This window comes from Amia ocellicauda, chromosome 18 (assembly GCF_036373705.1).
Source record: "Amia ocellicauda isolate fAmiCal2 chromosome 18, fAmiCal2.hap1, whole genome shotgun sequence".
NCBI classification, from domain to species: Eukaryota; Metazoa; Chordata; class Actinopteri; order Amiiformes; family Amiidae; genus Amia; species Amia ocellicauda.
Window position 1 is genome coordinate 24,408,171 of NC_089867.1, and position 20,239 is coordinate 24,428,409.

Below are 20,239 nucleotides of genomic sequence, written 5' to 3' on the forward strand. Positions count from 1 at the left end.
TGACTTTACACAAAGAGTTGTCGGTGTCGGAGTCTTTAGCATTGATTGAATTGCTGTATTTTGGTAATGCTTGGCATGCTTGTTGTGGAAACTGCAAATCGCCCCAAATTAAGGGTGTCTGCTAATTAATGCACAGATAAACTAAGTTATATTTAACCGTTCTTATGTCATCATCATTGTCATCAATTATTACACCCCCAGAACACGGCCGTCATTTTTGTGTTACTGTCACTTTAATACGTTTGAGAGGCCGTTGCGCGGAGCACTGTGGGTAAAACAGAGCGGACCAATCAGGAGACGAGGGAGAACTCCCAACTGTAATGGAGGCAAAGACGGGCAGCGGCGGTAATCCGTGATCAGAGCCGCAGCAGAAAAGCAGCCCGATTCGCCTGAGAGATAACCCCGGTGTTGCGGCTCACAGCGGGATTTACCGCAGGATTTACCCGGCAGATGCGGCTCCGCGAAGGTAAGAGTCTTTACGACATGAGCGACTCCCTGACGGCACGTCGAGGGGTTTCCACGGAAACGAACCGCAACAGTCGAGTTATTTTATATTTATATTTATTTATATTTATTTATATATTTATACATCTCCGTCAAAGTGCGTCAGGTTGATGAATATTGTCACATAGGAGCTTCAACAGACCAGACCGTCTTTTCTCGAGAAAAGGTTTAATCTGACCCCACTGACAACCTGCCTGCGGCGTCGCCTCTCAGTAATAATAATAATAATAATAATAATAATAATAATAATGGCAGATGCCCTTATCCAGGGCGACTTACAACATAAGTGCAATACAAAGTGCAAAAATACAGTTCAATAAAGGCATCAATCATTACAAATTCAAATTTACATTAAACAGAGCAATTCATAATGTATAATACATTTTACAACTTCCAGTTTACACAGGTAAGTACAGTAAGTGAGGTCATACATCCTGGGTCAGGGGCGGCCAAGACTCACTGATACACATGGCCCGTGTGGTCCGATCCATCAGACGAGCTACTGCAGCTCAAATTGCTGAAAAAGTGAATGCTGGTTTGATAGAAAGGTGTCAGAACACACAGTGCATCGCAGTTTGATGCGTATGGGGCTGCGTAGCCGCAGACCAGTCAGGGTGCCCATGCTGACCCCTGTCCACTGCCGAAAGCACCTACAATGGGCACGTGAGCATCAGAACTGGACCACGGAGCAATGGAAGAAGGTGGCCTGGTCTGATGAATCACGAGTTCAGGGTGTTGACTTGGCCTCCAAATTCCCCAGATCTCAATCCAACAGAGCATCTGTGGGATGTGCTGGACAAATAAGTCCGATCCATGGAGGCCCCACCTCACAACTTACAGGACTTAAAGGATCTGCTGCTAATGTCTTGGTGCCAGATACCACAGCACACCTTCAGAGGTCTAGTGGAGTCCATGCCTCGACGGGTCAGTGCTGGTTTGGGACCTACACAATATTGTTCGTCTGCTCTTCACACAGCCATGTCCTCATTCGACCAGCTGGAGGCGCTACGCATACAGAATAAAGACCTGCTGCGGCTGCTGAGACAGGGAGGGCAGCGGCTGCAGGGGCTGCGCAGCGGGACGGGGCAGGTCTGCACAGTGAAGGCCTGCGTCTCTACCACCACGACCCAGGCTGCAAGTGTCTCCACGGCACGGCCATCCCGTATAACCTGGCCAGAGCTAGGAGGACCCTCGGAGACTGTGGCAGCAGCCCGCAGCAGTGGCAGCTGGGAGCAGGTATGGAGGTTCACCTGGATTTTTAACATTCATTTTAAGGCAACTGCTTTAGTGAGATACCTGTTATACTCTTTAAAACCCCTGGATGTTGTGTTCCAGGTGGAAGGTGATGCCGGGTCCCAGGGGACTCGGGGCCCCACAGAGCAGGGCAGTCCTGCAGGGTCATTGGTGACTTTCACAGGGGAATGTCTGGGCCGGGCCCGGGCAGCCCTGCGTGGAACCGGAGCTCGGGAGGGTGAGACGCCGCTGAGCAGAAGCAGGACTGATGCTGTCCTAGCGGGGAGAGCAGAGGCACAGACCAGGGACAGCGTTGGGGCTCTGGGTACGAGTCGCTGCTCTGTCGCCAAAAGCAACAAACACTCTTTAGGGCTGGTGGCGTTTCAGAGGAGAGAAGAAAACCCACCAGCCTTCGTTGACCTCAATACCCCCCTCTGTAAAACTCACAGTATTGAGTCAGAAGTAATAAATGAATGAACTGATTTTCTAATTATGGATTGTAAAGGCACCGCACAATCGATGACTATTCCCCCATCTTGTGTGTTGTCCCTCAGGGCAGACAGTCGGTGTGCATGAGGGAATTCGGGGGATGTCCACCCCAGAGCACAAGAGAGCCACCCAGCAGCTAGGACTGGAGCCCCCCATCTACTCTGAGCGTCTGCTGGACCAGGGGAACCACCGGCCCCGACAGACCGTCCAGAGCAGCGCCACCAGACCCAAACCCATCCTCCTGACACCGCACAGAGAGAGGGAGCGGGTGAGAGGGGCAGGGGGCGGTTTGGGCAAACAGTCATATCTATGAGCAAGTTACCATGCATTTATTTATATCCTGCTCTATGGTTGTGTGTTTTTTTCAGTAGAAAAGCTGAGTTTTGTTTATTTTTCTCTGCTCCTTCCAGGCCCGTTTCATTTCCTTGTATATGCAGGTAATCTTCCTTGTTTCCTTCTTATTGACACTAGCAAAGGCAAGAGCGCTTGTATGTTTTATTCTCTGCTTCGTGGGTGTGTTTTCTGGCGTTTGCTTGTCCAGGTAGACCGCCTGGCCTGAATATAGCTCTCGGGAAACCCAGCTCTAAAAACAATACTATTCTTATTATACGTCCATATCCAGGGAGATTTATGATTGTTACGATCTATCACATTACTGTTACAGACAATCACACCTTTCTACAGCTGGGTTTGTACTGGAGCATTGTGGGTTCAGTGTCTTGCTCAAGCATCCGACAGCAGGCCGCTCTGGAGCCCAGAACCCCAGCGGGCCATTTGAACATGAAATTGTAGAAATCGTGGAATATTCTCTGTTTAGCGGAATAGAAAGCACCTCCTTAACCCTTCAGCCATTCCAAGTATGAGTTTGATGTTCTTTCATCTTGGAATCATACTGGAGGTGTTGAAATTTACCCAGAACATATTAATCTGACAACAAGAGATGATTTGTGTGTGTGTGTGTCAGTCACCCCTCCGCTGAACTGTTGGCCACCACTTGCAGCCATTTATTCGAAGACTGTGGTTTTAATCTGTGTGATTTTCCTTCTGACAGTTTCCCAAGGGAGTCTGCTTTATCTTCGCCAAGACTTTGACCATGTCAGACGGGCTGCACGCTTCCTGCGGTTTCCCTCATTGTTCCCTGATTGATTGTAATCAGCACAGGCTTAAAATCAAGCTGAGATTCTACTGATTACTTTCATCAGAACTCAACACGTGGCAAACGGGCTCGGTGGTCAGTGTGACTCCATGTCTCCCTGCCCCGGCTAATATTATCGGTTGCAACGTGGCGTGATATGATATCAGTCTGTCCTGAATTTAAAGAGCAAGGTGCCCAGTTCCAGGAAAAAGACTTGCATTTGTAAAATCTGATTAGATTCTGCACAGGCCAGGGAGCTGACAGCAGACACGTAGTTTATGTTTTAGTGCAAATGCCGATCAGCGAACAAGGCTCTGCGGTTTTGTTGATACAGGCACGCGCTTGCACGGAGCCCTGCTCCCAAGTGTCCAAGTCGCCATCAAGGGCTTTAATTACAGGTGGGTAGTGGTGATGAGTGTCTTGGATATACTGGCATCGTGCTTGGGCAACTTTGTGGGAAAGTGATTCTATCCTGTGCTTATGATCTGGGGAAATGTGAGACTTGGCTAGAATAATGGGGAGAAACAGCGTGAATTGAGTCCAAATACAGTAAAAGGTGGCAATATCGAAGCTCTGGCAGCAGGCTGAAGCTCTTGACAACTTTGGAGGCCTCATGGAAAATGTCTAAGTTGAACAAAAGGTTGACCAAGAAAGATTTTTATTTGGGAAGTAACTGATATTCTGAGCCGTATGTATTTATCTAAATGAGTCACGAACATAATCCTAACATTTATTTTTCTCTGCTCCTTCCAGGCCCGTTTCATTTCCTTGTATATGCAGGTAATCTTCCTTGTTTGTGGAAAACAAAGGCTTTGAGGCAAAGTGTTAACATTCTTACATTTTGCTCGCTTTCAGTGTCATTTCTGAAATCCTACCTAAAGCACATCCCATAAAATCAGAATGACTTCATGCCAATGTGTGGTCGAATCTGCTGCCGTACCTATCGGAGTCGTGGAAGGTTGCTGTGAATTTCCCTATATGTGTGTCTAGTGTCTGTGTCTAGATGGCGCTGTTTCACCAGTGAGTAACTCGGCACGCATTCGGTGCGTTCAGAGAGACGGGCACCTCAAACTTGTTCGAACGTCAGCCCTCTTGTCCTGTGCGTGCCGGGGAGATGGTAACATAGCAGCCATTCTTTGTTTTGAAAACCGATGCCATATTTCCAGGCACCGTCAACTGCGGTGCAGTTAAATGGTTTCATAATTCATCCATTTAGTGCAGGGTGTGTCCTGATCTAATCCATTCTGGAGATAATGGGCCTGTGAGTGAGTCGCCGCTGTGCAACACTTACTGCTGCAGAAATAAAGACGCACCTGTTAGTGAGAGATGAGCGCAAAACTTGAAGTGATTTGCCTACAGCAACTTGGATGATCATTTGATTAAAAAGCATGACCTACTTTTCAGATGATCAGGTTGAGATAATGGCTGCTATCACGTAATCACTCTGCCAGTTTCATCCTGCAGGGGAATATCCCGTCTGTGTCCTACTTGACAAACGCAACAAAGTCTTTCATTATTTTTTCTTGTGCAGGTTAGGAAGAATTATTTTCTCTAACCTCTGTTAACTTTGACACTTTCAGTTTGTGTGTATCTAGACCACAGAGAGATGCCCCAGACTGAAACCTCAATCAGCGATGCTTCAGATATCTTGACCCAAATTAGGTCTTGAGTATTATTTCAAAGTGACTTACTGGGTCAGTCTCAATATTGCTGTGCTGTCCAAAATGCTTTCTCCTCTTCACTTTGCGTTTCTCATCCGCATGTTTGCGCCCCTTCATGCAAATCAGGGGGCATTGTGTTACGAGAGCTAGTCTGGCTTTTTGTAATGTGCAAGTGAGATTGTGCAAGTGTACGAGATGAAAGTGCCCAGGTGCGTGTAGGGATTGTAAAATCATACCTTTCAGAATAAGGCTGAAGCTGCAGCATGCACTTATTGGTGGCAGTTTTATATCAGGAGGAAAGTCTTAAAGGAAATCAAGGCAATGTTTAGGATCACAGATCATCTCTGGGGACTTTTTACAGTCAGGTGTCTTGGCTGAAAGTGCTTCCTAATCTCATTGTGAAGCCTAATGAATGACTTATTTAAACAGCACTGCCAAAGGAAACCTCTATTAAAGGGACATGTGCTTGACAGATTTCTTTCTGTTAGCAGAAAACTGCAGAATGGAAAGAGGGAAAGAATGAGTTATGCTTAAAAATTCCCTAAACTGCTCAAAATATGATCAGAGAATGTGATTGCATTTTTTTAACAATAGGTTTAAAATAGCACAAGGTCACATTATTGGAAATTGTGAGATATCAGGCTAAACCTATTGTAATTAAAAAGTAACAAACATAGTCTCTGACTCCTCTTTCCCCTGCTTATGCAGTATTCTCCTCCTTGTGATGTTAGGCTCTGCTCTAAAATTAATTTATTGTCCCTCAGTACTCAGTAATGCCTGTAATATGTTACTACTGTATCTGAACAGATGTGGATCTGTGATCAGATTTATGCTTTGGGATTAGTGTGTGAAGATCTAGGAACCAGAGATGAAAAAAATGCATAGTTATTTAATTTAAGATGGCTTTTAATAGCACATAACTAGTTGTTGTAGTCTTATTATGCTTCATAATATTTTATTTAATGGATTAATTTGCTGGTTGTAAGCAAGCAAAATCAATTCTGTGTTTTCCTGCAATTCACAAACCGAGCACTTAACTGTGTGAATCTGGGTTCTCTGCTTTGCATTATTCAAATAAACAAGGACATGCAGCAGTTCAGGCTAAATTAAGCCTGTTTTATGTATCGCAATACTACTTTATTTTGCTTTGCTTGAAAAATGGCAGCTTTTTTTGTGTACTGCATCAGCTTAATTGCTTATTTGCTGAAAACTCTGTACGTTTTACTTAACAATAGCACTTTTCTGGTCGCCTCAACAAGATTACAACATTAGAGGCAGATCCTGGTGGTGCTGAGGTTGCTGGTGAACAGTTTTATTGTACCAAGGAAAGACAGTTTAATTAATAACACACTGTCTCAACTCCTACTTTCTAGGTCTCGATACAGGATGTGTTCAAGTGTCTTTGATCTACATGGAAAGACCCAGGGCTGCTTTCAGGTGTTCACTGTGCTTTTGCAAAAGATGGAAAAAGGATGTAATAAACAGCAACTATTTAAGATTTCAATAATGTCAGACTTTCAGTCTCTCTTATTTGTTTTATTTGCATTTGATAGTATCATAAAAGACAGCAGAGTTAAAGTTAAAGGGAAAGTTGAAGAACAATACAAATCAAAACTGCCTGTAAAATGTCAGTTAAGGCTTTGGGGCTTTTAAAGTTTCCAGAAGAGAAGAAAAATGTAGCAACCTTTAAACCACAAGACAATTTCAGGTAGCAGCTGCTAAAATAATGCTGCCTTTCAAACTCAGACAAAAAAACTCAGATCAAGAATGGCTGTAATAGATTCAACACATAAAATACTTTCACATGTAAGTTTCATATCTGAGGAAATGAGAGTGATGGCTGAATGTGAAACGAATAGATTGCTGCTGATATCTCCTGATTCTCAGCTCGGACACATGGGTCCCCAGCTGGCCAGACCTCGCCAGGTACTGCCAAGCAAAAGCTCATGTGTGGCGGAGTGGCACCGGGAGAGAGAGGGCATGACATCACCCTCTTGACCCCATGCTTCTGATTGGCTGTTTCAGAAGGACGCGGGTCACGTGATGTTCCGGTCCCCAGACGAGGAGTACACTCTGAGCGCTGGAGGCCTGTCCCAGCAGCCGCTGATGGGCTACGACTGGATTGCAGGTATGGGTGCTGGAGGGGGTCTTCATTTTTATTGATGTTTATATGTGCTCCTGCTAGAACATCTGTCTTCTTTCTCATCTCCCCAGATAACCCAGAATACTGGAAAAAACATCGCTTCCCTTCCAGACTGCCACTAATGAATTGCTTGACCCTCAACTGCTCTCTCTCTCTCTCTCTCGAATAAGCTTATAAAAACTTACTACCAGGAATTGCACAGGAAAAGCACAATGACACTATATTGTGAATGTTTCTTCAGTTCCAGAGAATTTCACTGAATTACTACAACATCTGGGTGTTAAAGTTATACGGTTCCTATACAGTTTTAATGTGGTAATGACGCATCACCCTCTGAGCTAGTAAAACAGGAGATTACACTGGAAACGGGCCACTTGCGAAGAGTGAAATAGAAACATGTCTAGGTCACAGAAGCTAACCGTATTTCAGCTCCAAATTGGTCCCCTGGACGGTGAGTCTGGTGGCTGCAGGGGCCTCTGTGACGTTGCGCCTTCCTTCCTTTCCTCCGCAGGCATGCTGGACACGGACAGCTCCCTGGCCGAGCGCTCGGAGCAGTTCTTCACTGAGATCAAGAGCTTCCGTCAGGTCAACCGTGACGAGTGCGTCCACGAGCCGTACGCGCAGTAAGAGCACCGGCCCTGTCGGGCATCCGATTCACTGCCCCGCTCACGTCGCACTGTTCTTGTAAATCGAGGGTTTGGATTTGTAATTCGAGACGGACGTGAGCACTGATCATTTAAAGCCCAGAGCTGCTAAGCGGGTACACTGTCAACATGTTTTCTCCTGGCATGAGAACATGTTTTTTGGTTGCACCGCTTTGTTACTACAGTTCCTGTTAAAAACAGATTTCCCTCGAAGAACCATGTGTTTACTGAGCCCTATGTATTGTGCTGTGAAGAAACCACTGCTTGTTAAAGCTGACGAGCTCTCCACAGGACTTTAGTCTTTACAAAAACAGTGAGCAATTTCACATTGCTGTTTACATTAAATAATTAATTTCTTGTTTGTCACGTCATGCTACATAGCTGGGCTTTTTTTTTTTTTTATTGGTGGGGGGTTACTCATTTCTCACTTTTATACTTTTCTTTTTTCTCTCTCTCTCTTGCTCTCTCTCTCTGTTACAGTAAATGTTCTCCAGGGAGAGAGAGTGACAAAGAAAGAGAGCGAGATAGTCAGAAAGCAAGAGAGAATGTTTACTGCAACACATAAAACAAGAAACATTTTAAAACATGACACAGTAATGACCAGCTCAGACCCCGTGTCCAGATTGGAAGCAATTTGCATTTTTCGAATTTTTGAGCTCCTGATTGTGACGGTAGGAAATGAGACACGAAGACAAATGAGACGGATTAGAGTCAAAATGTCTGTAATTTGCACACATCTGATCCACCAAGATTGCATTACAAATAAATCCCAAGTGAACAAAGTTTCTTCCAGTGTAATAATTGAATGTTATGGGGTGTCTTAGTGCTTGACAGAATCCTTCTCATGAAAATTGCACTTCTTTAAGGTGGTGATGTATTTTGTGAGGTGGCAGCATCTGTCTGTGTGGTTTGCTTTCGCAGAGTGGAAGATCTCAACTTTTCGCCCACGAGAATGTCCAGAAAAGAGCAAGAGCTGGAGTTCGAGCAGGACTCTCACCAATGTACGGGTCCTCATTGTGCGTGTGTGTGTGTGAGGGATAGTGCGTTTCTGAGTGAGTGTGTGAGGGAGAGTGCATTTCTGAGTGAGCATGAGTGTGTGTGTGTGACAATAATAATATCTTTAGTTGATTTATAGTGCTTTTCGTAATCAAATATCACGCTGCGCCTTGCAGACCGACAGTAAACATCAGAGCAACATATAATACAAAATATAGACCATAATGTTGATAAAATAACAGATGCTAAACAATATTTAAACTTGAAACTGCTGACCCTCTGTGAACCGCGTCTCTCATCTACAGGCACCTACTGCTACAGAGTCAACAGCCGCCTCTTCCCTGTGCCCCTGGACCCCCGGGCAGCGTGCCCTGTGTGCAGGACCCCCCGATCCCAGCGCCCCCACGCCCCCTCAGAGCCCGCCTTCATCAGGTATACCGATCCCCCCCGTCCCGTACCGCTCGCCGCACCTCCTCAAAGCCCTTCCCACAGCACTGGACCCCAAGTGGCGCGACTCGACCGTGTGGCGACCTCTGTTTTGTCGAGCTCCCGTACTCGGTCGGGTGATGTTTCCACCAGGGCCCGTGTCGGGTCAGGACCAGCAGCCGTGGGTTTTCTGGGCTCTGGCAGGACTTCTTATTGACACTAGCAAAGGCAAGAGCGCTTGTATGTTTTATTCTCTGCTTCGTGGGTGTGTTTTCTGGCGTTTGCTTGTCCAGGTAGACCGCCTGGCCTGAATATAGCTCTCGGGAAACCCAGCTCTAAAAACAATACTATTCTTATTATACGTCTTGGCAGATGTCCATATCCAGGGAGATTTATGATTGTTACGATCTATCACATTACTGTTACAGACAATCACACCTTTCTACAGCTGGGTTTGTACTGGAGCATTGTGGGTTCAGTGTCTTGCTCAAGCATCCGACAGCAGGCCGCTCTGGAGCCCAGAACCCCAGCGGGCCATTTGAACATGAAATTGTAGAAATCGTGGAATATTCTCTGTTTAGCGGAATAGAAAGCACCTCCTTAACCCTTCAGCCATTCCAAGTATGAGTTTGATGTTCTTTCATCTTGGAATCATACTGGAGGTGTTGAAATTTACCCAGAACATATTAATCTGACAACAAGAGATGATTTGTGTGTGTGTGTGTCAGTCACCCCTCCGCTGAACTGTTGGCCACCACTTGCAGCCATTTATTCGAAGACTGTGGTTTTAATCTGTGTGATTTTCCTTCTGACAGTTTCCCAAGGGAGTCTGCTTTATCTTCGCCAAGACTTTGACCATGTCAGACGGGCTGCACGCTTCCTGCGGTTTCCCTCATTGTTCCCTGATTGATTGTAATCAGCACAGGCTTAAAATCAAGCTGAGATTCTACTGATTACTTTCATCAGAACTCAACACGTGGCAAACGGGCTCGGTGGTCAGTGTGACTCCATGTCTCCCTGCCCCGGCTAATATTATCGGTTGCAACGTGGCGTGATATGATATCAGTCTGTCCTGAATTTAAAGAGCAAGGTGCCCAGTTCCAGGAAAAAGACTTGCATTTGTAAAATCTGATTAGATTCTGCACAGGCCAGGGAGCTGACAGCAGACACGTAGTTTATGTTTTAGTGCAAATGCCGATCAGCGAACAAGGCTCTGCGGTTTTGTTGATACAGGCACGCGCTTGCACGGAGCCCTGCTCCCAAGTGTCCAAGTCGCCATCAAGGGCTTTAATTACAGGTGGGTAGTGGTGATGAGTGTCTTGGATATACTGGCATCGTGCTTGGGCAACTTTGTGGGAAAGTGATTCTATCCTGTGCTTATGATCTGGGGAAATGTGAGACTTGGCTAGAATAATGGGGAGAAACAGCGTGAATTGAGTCCAAATACAGTAAAAGGTGGCAATATCGAAGCTCTGGCAGCAGGCTGAAGCTCTTGACAACTTTGGAGGCCTCATGGAAAATGTCTAAGTTGAACAAAAGGTTGACCAAGAAAGATTTTTATTTGGGAAGTAACTGATATTCTGAGCCGTATGTATTTATCTAAATGAGTCACGAACATAATCCTAACATTGTGCAGAAAAGCAGATGATACTCTGGAGTGTGGGGGGAAATTTCAACTCAGAAACTGGAACTTGTGTACAACTTTAGGTGTTAATTTCTATTGAAACCTGTTTCAATTACTTCAAGAAACCCCCCATCTATTGTTCTTGAGTCGACTGTGGTTCAAAACAGCTCGAAGGTGCAGATTTGTTTTTCCTTCCACTGTGAGCTGTGATCGCACATCTGTCTCGAGTGATTCAATATCTAGGGGTGCTTGTTTTCTGGCATCTATTTATTCTTGATATTTGTGTCTCCGAATTGTTGACGTGGCGCTATGTTTGAGTCATGGTGCTCAGCAGACGCGTTTCTGAATAGTTTGCTTTGTTTGTGTGTCTGTGTTGTCTCCGCAGGGTCAGCATCCCACTCTCCACTCTGCTCCCAGCATACCGATACAAGGCCCACCGCCGCCGCAGTTTCGGGCCCTCGGATAGCCTGGGGTTGCCATCTGTGAGTCGAGTCCCGGCGTGCCTAGCCACACCTGTTTTTCCAAGCAGTTTCACACCTGTTCTGCTCACCTGTGGCTATTGCAATGCAACGTTCTCACGCACATCCAAAAACTAACATAAGCATTAAAGCCCTCTTTGAAAGCTTTATACAGTGAGGGGAAAAAGTATTTGATCCCCTGCTGATTTTGTACGTTCGCCCACTGACAAAGAAATGATCAGTCTATAATTTTAATGGTAGGTGTATTTTAACAGTGAGAGACAGAATAACAACAAAACAATCCAGAAAAACGCATTTCAAAAAAGTTATCAATTGATTTGCATGTTAATGAGGGAAATAAGTATTTGACCCCTTCGACTTAGTACTTGGTGGCAAAACCCTTGTTGGCAATCACAGAGGTCAGACGTTTCTTGTAGTTGGCCACCAGGTTTGCACACATCTCAGGAGGGATTTTGTCCCACTCCTCTTTGCAGATCCTCTCCAAGTCATTAAGGTTTCGAGGCTGACGTTTGGCAACTCGAACCTTCAGCTCCCTCCACAGATTTTCTATGGGATTAAGGTCTGGAGACTGGCTAGGCCTCTCCAGGACCATAATGTGCTTCTTCTTGAGCCACTCCTTTGTTGCCTTGGCTGTGTGTTGTGGGTCATTGTCATGCTGGAATACCCATCCACGACCCATTTTCAATGCGCTGGCTGAGGGAAGGAGGTTCTCACCCAAGATTTGACGGTACATGGCCCCGTCCATCGTCCCTTTGATGCGGTGCCGTTGTCCTGTCCCCTTAGCAGAAAAACACCCCCAAAGCATAATGTTTCCACCTCCATGTTTGACGGTGGGGATGGTGTTCTTGGGGTCATTCCTCCTCCTCCAAACACGGCGAGTTGAGTTGATGCCAAAGAGCTCGATTTTGGTCTCATCTGACCACAACACTTTCACCCAGTTCTCCTCTGAATCATTCAGATGTTCATTGGCAAACTTCAGACGGGCCTGTACATGTGCTTTCTTGAGCAGGGGGACCTTGCGGACGCTGCAGGATTTCAGTCCTTCACGGCGTAGTGTGTTACCAATTGTTTTCTTGGTGACTATGGTCCCAGCTGCCTTGAGATCATTAACAAGATCCTCCCGTGTAGTTCTGGGCTGATTCCTCACCGTTCTCATGATCATTGAAACTCCACGAGGTGAGATCTTGCATGGAGCCCCAGACCGAGGGAGACTGACAGTTATTTTGCGTTTCTTCCATTTGCGAATAATTGCACCAACTGTTGTCACCTTCTCACCAAGCTGCTTGGCGATGGTCTTGTAGCCCATTCCAGCCTTGTGTAGGTCTACATTCTTGTCCCTGACAACCTTGGACAGCTCTTTGGTCTTGGCCATGGTGGAGAGTTTGGAATCTGATTGATTGATTGCTTCTGTGGACAGGTGTCTTTTATACAGGTAACGAGCTGAGATTAGGAGAGTCCCTTTAAGAGAGTCTCAGCTCGTTACCTGTATAAAAGACACCTGGGAGCCAGAAATCTTGCTGATTGATAGGGGATCAAATACTTATTTCCCTCATTAACATGCAAATCAATGTATTACTTTTTTGAAATGTCTTTTTCTGGATTTTTTTGTTGTTATTCTGTCTCTCACTGTTAAAATACATCTACCATTAAAATTATAGACTGATCATTTCTTTGTCAGTGGGCAAACGTACAAAATCAGCAGGGGATCAAATACTTTTTTCCCTCACTGTAGGAGGATTTTCCTTGTACCACCTAAACCAAATAAACATTAGGTGCTCTAACATTAAGTTCAATCACCGTCTCTGAACCAGACAGTTATTTGTTAATTTTATGTTACTCTGTTTCAAATTAAATCTGTGACATTCTTTTAACTTCCTGCCAAAGCTTTAATAGATAACTGTCCTTAACAGTCAATTTTAGTGATGTAAAACAGCTGGTTTCACTCTGATTTCCATGTAAATTCTTTCAGTGTGAATACAATATGATAATGTAACTTCAGTATAAAAAAACAAATATGACTTCTAAGAGTGCAAATCTATATATATAATTTTTATTTATTTAATTAATTATTTATTTATTTTTTCTTGGCAGATGCCCTTATCCAGGGTGACTTACAAAATAAGTGCAATACAAAGTGCAAGAATACAATTAAGTACAAGGCATCAAACATTACAAATTCAAATTCAAATTCACATTAAACAGAGCAATTCATAATGTATAATACATTTTACAACTTCCAGTTTACACAGGTAAGTACAGAAGAAGAAGAAGTGAAGAAGTGTCTCCTGTTTTCTGTCTTGAATGACTATCTGAGAGCAGGAGGAAACCGTGTCATAAAAATCTGCATCGCAGCACACAAAGTAGTGTTTTACTTACATTAATGACTAGTTTAGTGCACACGATCATAAGAACATAAGAAAGTGTCCAATCGAGAGGAGGCCATTCGCCCCATCGTGCTCGTTTGGTGTCCATTAATAACTAAGTGATCAAGGATCCTATCCAGTCTGTTTTTGAATGTTCCCAAATTGTCTCTTCAGCCACATCGCTGGGGAGTTTGTTCAGGTTGTGACGCCTCTCTGTGTGAAGAAGTGTCTCCTGTTTTCTGTCCTGAATGCCTTGAAGCCCAATTTCCATTTGTGTCCCGGGTGCGTGTGTTCCCGCTGATCTGGAAAAGCTCCTCTGGTTTGATGTGGTCGATGCCTTTCATGATTTTGAAGACTTGGATCAAGTCCCCACGTAGTCTCCTCTGTTCCAGGGTGAAAAGGTTCAGGTCCTCAGTCTCTCAGTAGGACATTCCCTTCAGACCTGGAATAAGTCTGGTTGCTCTCCTCTGAACTGCCTCTAGAGCAGCGATATCTTTCTTGAAGTGTGGTGCCCAGAACATAGATAAAGGCATCCCTCAAATGAATCTCATTGACAGGGTTTTGTTTCGGTCCGCAGCACTGTTTGTCCGGCTTGTCCAGCACCACGACACCGGCTGCTCCGAGGGTGAGCAGTCTGGACCTGCGCAGCTCTCTGGAAACCGAGGTGTCAACGGGGCCTCCCACAGCAGACCAGGTGAGGGACATCGGCCCCCGCTTTCTCCTTTTGTTCACTCCGATTCACTCGCAGCAGTCAGTCGGGGCTGAGGCGTGATCCCCTTCGGAGCCATCGTCTCTGTTTTTAAACAGGGCAGGGTGTCGACAGAGTGCTGAGTCATTCCAAACCGGTCAAGGTGCCCAATTCTCCTGGCCCCTTTTTTTCTTCCCTCTGCCTGTTAACACCCAAGCTAGTGATTTGAGTAGGTTTTCTATTCAGGGCTTTAATTGGTAGATTCCCGAGAACTCTTTGTTGGTGGTCCATCATTTTCGACTTAAGCCCCCAGTTAGAGCGAATTTCTGCAAACCTCCTCAGACTTGTCATGCACCGGAGCCTTTTCAAAGTCTTGGCGTTGTTCCCACAGGTACAATCCAGCCTTATCTCTCCTCCGCTGTTGACATTTTCAAAGGCAAAGCAGACGCAGGCGAGCTCGGGTTAGATCAGTGGGAGCTAGAAATGTCAACAACACGAGCTTTCGGTGTTATAGTCTTATTTTTTTCAAAAGCCCGCAAAACGTAGGCCTTTTGTGGTTTGCCTGTGTTTTATACAGTGTGTCAAATGCTTTACTGAACTCCTGGCTTCTAAGGCAAAGGTTCTTGCATTGTCCTCAATGTCATATGGTGAATGTTTATACACATCTCCGGTGGCGGTGTCATTGTTTGATTGATAGGCCAACGGAGCACTGGCAGTTTTGGATTCTTCTCGTATTCCCAGTTTTGTAAAGAATTACAATAAACCCTATACATCGATCAGCCATAACATTATGACCACTGACAGGTGAAGTGAATAGCACTGATAATCTCGTTATCATGGCGCCTGTCAGTGGGTGGGAAATATTAGGCAGCAAGTGAACAGTTTGTCCTCAACGTTGATGTGTTAGAAGCAGGAAAAACGGGCAGCGTAAGGATCTGAGCGACTTTGACAAGGGCCAAATTGTGATGGCTAGACGACTGGGTCAGAGCATCTCCAAAACTGCAGCTCTTGTGGGGTGTTCCCGGTCTGCAGTGGTCAGTACCGATCAAAAGTGGTCCAAGGAAGGAAAAACGGTGAACCGGTGACAGGGTCATGGGTGGCCAAGGCTCACTGATGCACGTGGGGAGTGAAGGCTGGCCCGTGTGGTCTGATCCAACAGACGAACTACTGCAGCTCAAATTGCTGAAAAAGTGAATGCTGGTTTGATAGAAAGGTGTCAGAACACACAGTGCATGGCAGTTTGTTGCGTATGGGGCTGCGTAGCCGCAGACCAGTCAGGGTGCCCATGCTGACCCCTGTCCACTGCCGAAAGCGCCTACAATGGGCACGTGAGCATCAGAACTGGACCACGGAGCAATGGAAGAAGGTGGCCTGGTCTGATGAATCACGAGTTCAAGGTGTTGACTTGGCTTCCAAATTCCCCAGATCTCAATCCAATCGAACATCTGTGGGATGTGCTGGACAAACAAGTCCAATCCATGGAGGCCTTGCAACTTACAGGACTTAAAGGATCTGCTGCTGACGTCTTGGTGCCAGATACCACAGCACACCTTCAGAGGTCTAGTGGAGTCCATGCCTCGACGGGTCAGGGCTGTTTTGGTGGCAAAAGGGGGACCTACACAATATTAGGCAGGTGGTCATAATGTTATGGCTGATCGGTGTATATGCTAAAGTGTCACAGGACATCGTTGACTGGTTTTCACCCCAGTGGAGAGAACTCGAATGTAGAATTTGAACTTCCTTTTTTGTGCCATGGAAGTATAACGATAATTCACATGATTTTGGAAAATGTGAGACAGCCCAGGCTTTGTGATCACTGTTAAGAAGTGTTAACCTCGTCTGGAGTAAAGCTTAATTATTTAGTCACTGTAACACAAGAGGATTTCTCGACAATGCATTTGTATGGCTGAACATGTGACGCTGATGTGTCAGACTGAATTCTGGGAAGTGGATCTAAAATATTGTGTTTGGAAGCTTCTACTGCCACGTCTGACTACAATCGCATTTCTAACAGTTGGGTATGACTCGGATGAACCTCCACGTTTGATGCATGGATCGATGCAATAATGGACTGTCCCCCAGAAGCCTATCATTGGCTGACAACAGACTACGCGGTTAGATGGCTCATTACTGATTGTACAAAATAAAACAGTTTACACCATAATATTATTGTACACTTGAACACGTTGTATATTCAGCAGAAGGCTTAAAACGTCATACAAATTCGATCGTTATCGGACATCTGTGCACACCGACGCTCATGTACAGGAAGATTGGGTCAGGCTAACCTGCTGTGCGTCTGTCTGTCTGTGCGTCTTTCCAGGAGCTGTCGGTGTCGAGAGTCGCAGGCAGCCGGCGTTCTGACGACCTGTTAAACGTGTCCCGCCTGGCAAGGTACCACTTCCAGCTGCTGGACCAAAGGCGGGGTTTCACCCAGGACAAACCTCACAGCACGGCCTACCCTGTGTACTGACCTCCACACACGGACACGCCACCACACCGACCTCAATCATTGTTCTTCCAAACCCCTTTTTGAACAGTATACCTGAATCATTCAGCCAGTAAATTGCACTACTCCATAATGCATATTGAAATATAACGTTAATAAGACCTGACGGGGGTGCCCTGTCACGTTGAGGACGCAGGTTGGATCAGGTTCATTTGGTGTAATTGCTGCGTATCTTTCGGTGTGCTCATCAGCCGAGTAAAGGTCAGTCTTGACTGAAACCGTTCTATGTTAATTGTGACCTTTTCAGATGTTATGTAATGTTTTGAAGTCGACTACTGTCAAGAACTTGAACGGGTGCAAACCTTTAAGGATTCTTTGTTTTTAACGTGGTAATAAATCATCCTGGTTGGCCGTAATGTGAAACTGCAGTTATCACGAATCTCCCTCGGGACATTCAGCATTTTGTCTGAGTGTTTCCTCCTCCTGTGTAACATTCCTCAGAAGCGCAGATTGTCATTTCCTGTGTCATCTGGCGTGCTTCAGGAATTACACGCCTGTACAGTCATGGCTTCGGGCCTAGAGATTTTGACAGTAAAGACAGTTTGAAGTCACTCTCACATCTCTGCAGCAAATGCAGAGATTTTGCCTGCTTTGCTCTTTTCATGCCGCAATCTAAGAGCTGTAAGAATGTATCAATGATCGCTGCGTGTCCATTCGATGCAGTTTTGCTCGGTAGCCGGCCTCTTCCCTCGTACAAATTAAGATCCATGGCAGCACTGATGGGTATGAATGCAGGGTCCTCAGCGAATGGCACAGGTGAGTATGGGAGTTCAGCCTGCCCTCAAACTGTAGGAAGAAAACAGACTTGGGGACTGGTCCTATGTACTCAGTGTGTACTAAGTATTTGTTAATTTGTGTGTGATTGTGGTTGACTGGGGAGGGGGGGGTGGGGAAATAAGACACCTTATTCTTGTGTAACACTAAAGAATAAGTTAAGCAGAGGTGTAGGCAGGTTTCTGTCCAGCCTCCCGGGTTGCAGACGTGCCGGGGACGGCGACTCTGTTTATGGTTCGAGTTACCGGCGCTCCCGCACTTCAGAGAAGAGCTGATGTGAATGAGGAGAAACGCAAGTTGCCAGTTAGTCCCGGCAGGGCTCGGCTGGACCAGTAATACAAGTCATGAGGCTGACGTGCTCCAATTCGGTGGCGTTTCACACTTTACATAACTGCCTCTTGGTTTTCTGATAAATGAAAGGATCAGCTAATATGCAAAGTCTCACTCGATGCGCAGATTATCTTTCAGTCTTACTTTGAGAATGACTGGGCCTGTTTCGCTATGAGCAATGAGCTCGGGCTGTTTTAACTATTACCCGGAAAAACATGTCAATAAGAAGTTGGATTTATTTATTTTGCTATCTGTTTGTGTTTTCTTTGGTTTAAAATATTAAAACCTCGGGGATGCCTTTGCCTCAGATGCTCTTCCTCCATAGCTGCAGAGGTAATGTGATTCTGACAGTGTCTGGTGAGCGCACACTTCCATTAAAGTCATTGGAGTCCGACTAAACATTTGGAATTCTGATTCATCTTCCGATAAGACCTTGTTTTTTAGACTAAGCAAATGCTTACATGTTTGGCTTAATATCAAGTTTCAACTGGCACCTTCCCAATGTTTCATAGTTTTCCATGGCTGCTCCAGAAGGCATTCAGTAATTTTGTTTCATAAATTAGTTCTACTCAACTTCCTAATAAGTGTGTCAGTGTTAGAATAAGTCTCAAATCTCAGTACTCTCTTCTATCACCTCCACTTGAAAAGATTTTAACTGCTTTTAACTGTATAAACTGTAAATACTAATTCAAACTGGATTACTTGACCATGAATATTATGCAGTCTTGAGGCAATTGCATTCTGGTGATTTAGATATCCTGGAGTAGTTTTACTGTGCCGTAAGACAACTTGCTTGAAACGCTCTGTTTAGAAAAAAAAGATGACGGCAGCTTGTTCTCCGGAACTATCGCTGGTGTACCAGAAACGTCTGGGGTTGATTGAGAATGATTAGAGCAAACTAAAGGAAAGGAAACAAACAAGGTTTTCTGACAAAAAGCATTTATGAATTGCTGTTCAAGCACAATGCACATATCTTGCCATTACTGATAACCTGTGTGTGTGTTGTGTGTTTTGCTTTCAGATTCTGAGTTGCAACATCTGTTTAAAAACGCAAACCACAATTAATTATCTTTTCCAGTTTTTGTTTTTGTTGGTTTGTTTTTCATTCTGTGGCTTGATTTTTGTTTTTGTCTTTTGACCTGAATACCCCTATGGTCCACTCAGTCCCCATGAGCAGCGCATACATCAGCGCCCAGCATGTGTCAATGTGATTTTGAGTCACCAGATTCTGTGTGTGCTGCATGAGATCTCCTGACACCATGACTTGCAACTCGATTCATCAGTCAGGCTCTATGGAACAGGGGGCTGAGTGCAGAGAATATGTGGTTTTAATATGAAAAGCATTAGCGGTGCACTCGCAGGGCCTGCCTCTGCAACTGAACGGCACAGGTGAGGAACCTGCCAAAGAATCTCCTGCCCTCTTCTGAAGCCCTGCCTTCCCACCCCTCTGACATGCGTCCCATAAGTTGTGCCCGGGGGGCTGCAAGCCATGTGGGCACGGCGAGGAGGTGCCAGGTGGCAGCTCATCTGTTGTGGGCGGTGAGGCACATGGGGCCTACTCACTGTGCGCGAGGTGTGTTGCGAAAAGGGACGCTGTGTGTGTCAAGCCTGTGTGTGTCAAGCCTGTGACTTATCTTGCCACGTTATATCTGTACTCGCTTGTTTGCTTGTTGCTTTGTGGTTTTCAGGTTGTGACACAAACACTTCGGTGCATCTTCTGCAGAGGTTTCCTCCTCGGGTTCTTACAGACACGCGGCCATTAAACTAGGTGCTGCACAGAGCCCTGTCCCTGTCTGCCAATTTTATTCCTAGACAGCTTGCTGTTCTTTGTTAGTGGCCCCTGGGGACTGGAGTCGGGCAACCACCGATCTGATGCATTTCCGGACAATGTTGCACGACTGCATTTGAGATGTACACCGATCAGCCATAACATTATGAGCACTGACAGGTGAAGTGAACAACACTGATCATCTCGTTATCATGGCACCTGTCAGTGGGTGGGATATATTAGGCAGCAAGTGAACATTTTGTCCTCAAAGTTGATGTGTTAGAAGCAGGAAAAATGGGCAGCGTAAGGATCTGAGCAACTTTGACAAGGGCCAAACTGTGATGACTTTGTCAGAGCATCTCCAAAACTGCAGCTCTTGTGAGGTGTTCCCGGTCTGCAGTGGTCAGTACCGATCAAAAGTGGTCCAAGGAAGGAAAAGCGGTGAACCGGCGACAGGGTCATGGGTGGCCAAG

At 45.5% G+C, this 20,239-nt stretch overlaps 1 protein-coding gene across 2 annotated transcripts; it reads left to right on the forward strand.

Annotated features, from left to right (window-relative positions):
• The first annotated feature begins 277 nt into the window (after positions 1-277).
• miip (migration and invasion inhibitory protein) lies at positions 278-17,257 on the forward strand. 2 transcript variants are annotated; one of them, XM_066690862.1, is made up of 12 exons: positions 278-466; positions 1,481-1,740; positions 1,840-2,062; positions 2,292-2,494; positions 2,637-2,663; positions 7,048-7,150; positions 7,677-7,788; positions 8,731-8,810; positions 9,111-9,237; positions 11,241-11,337; positions 14,275-14,391; positions 16,709-17,257. In XM_066690862.1, exons 1-12 carry the CDS (start codon positions 451-453, stop codon positions 16,856-16,858), a joined length of 1,515 nt encoding a protein of 504 aa, XP_066546959.1. In that variant the 5' UTR covers positions 278-450; the 3' UTR covers positions 16,859-17,257. The 2 variants fall into 2 exon arrangements, with proteins under 2 accessions (XP_066546959.1, XP_066546960.1); XM_066690863.1 differs by lacking the exon at positions 2,637-2,663.
• The last annotated feature ends 2,982 nt before the right edge of the window (positions 17,258-20,239 follow it).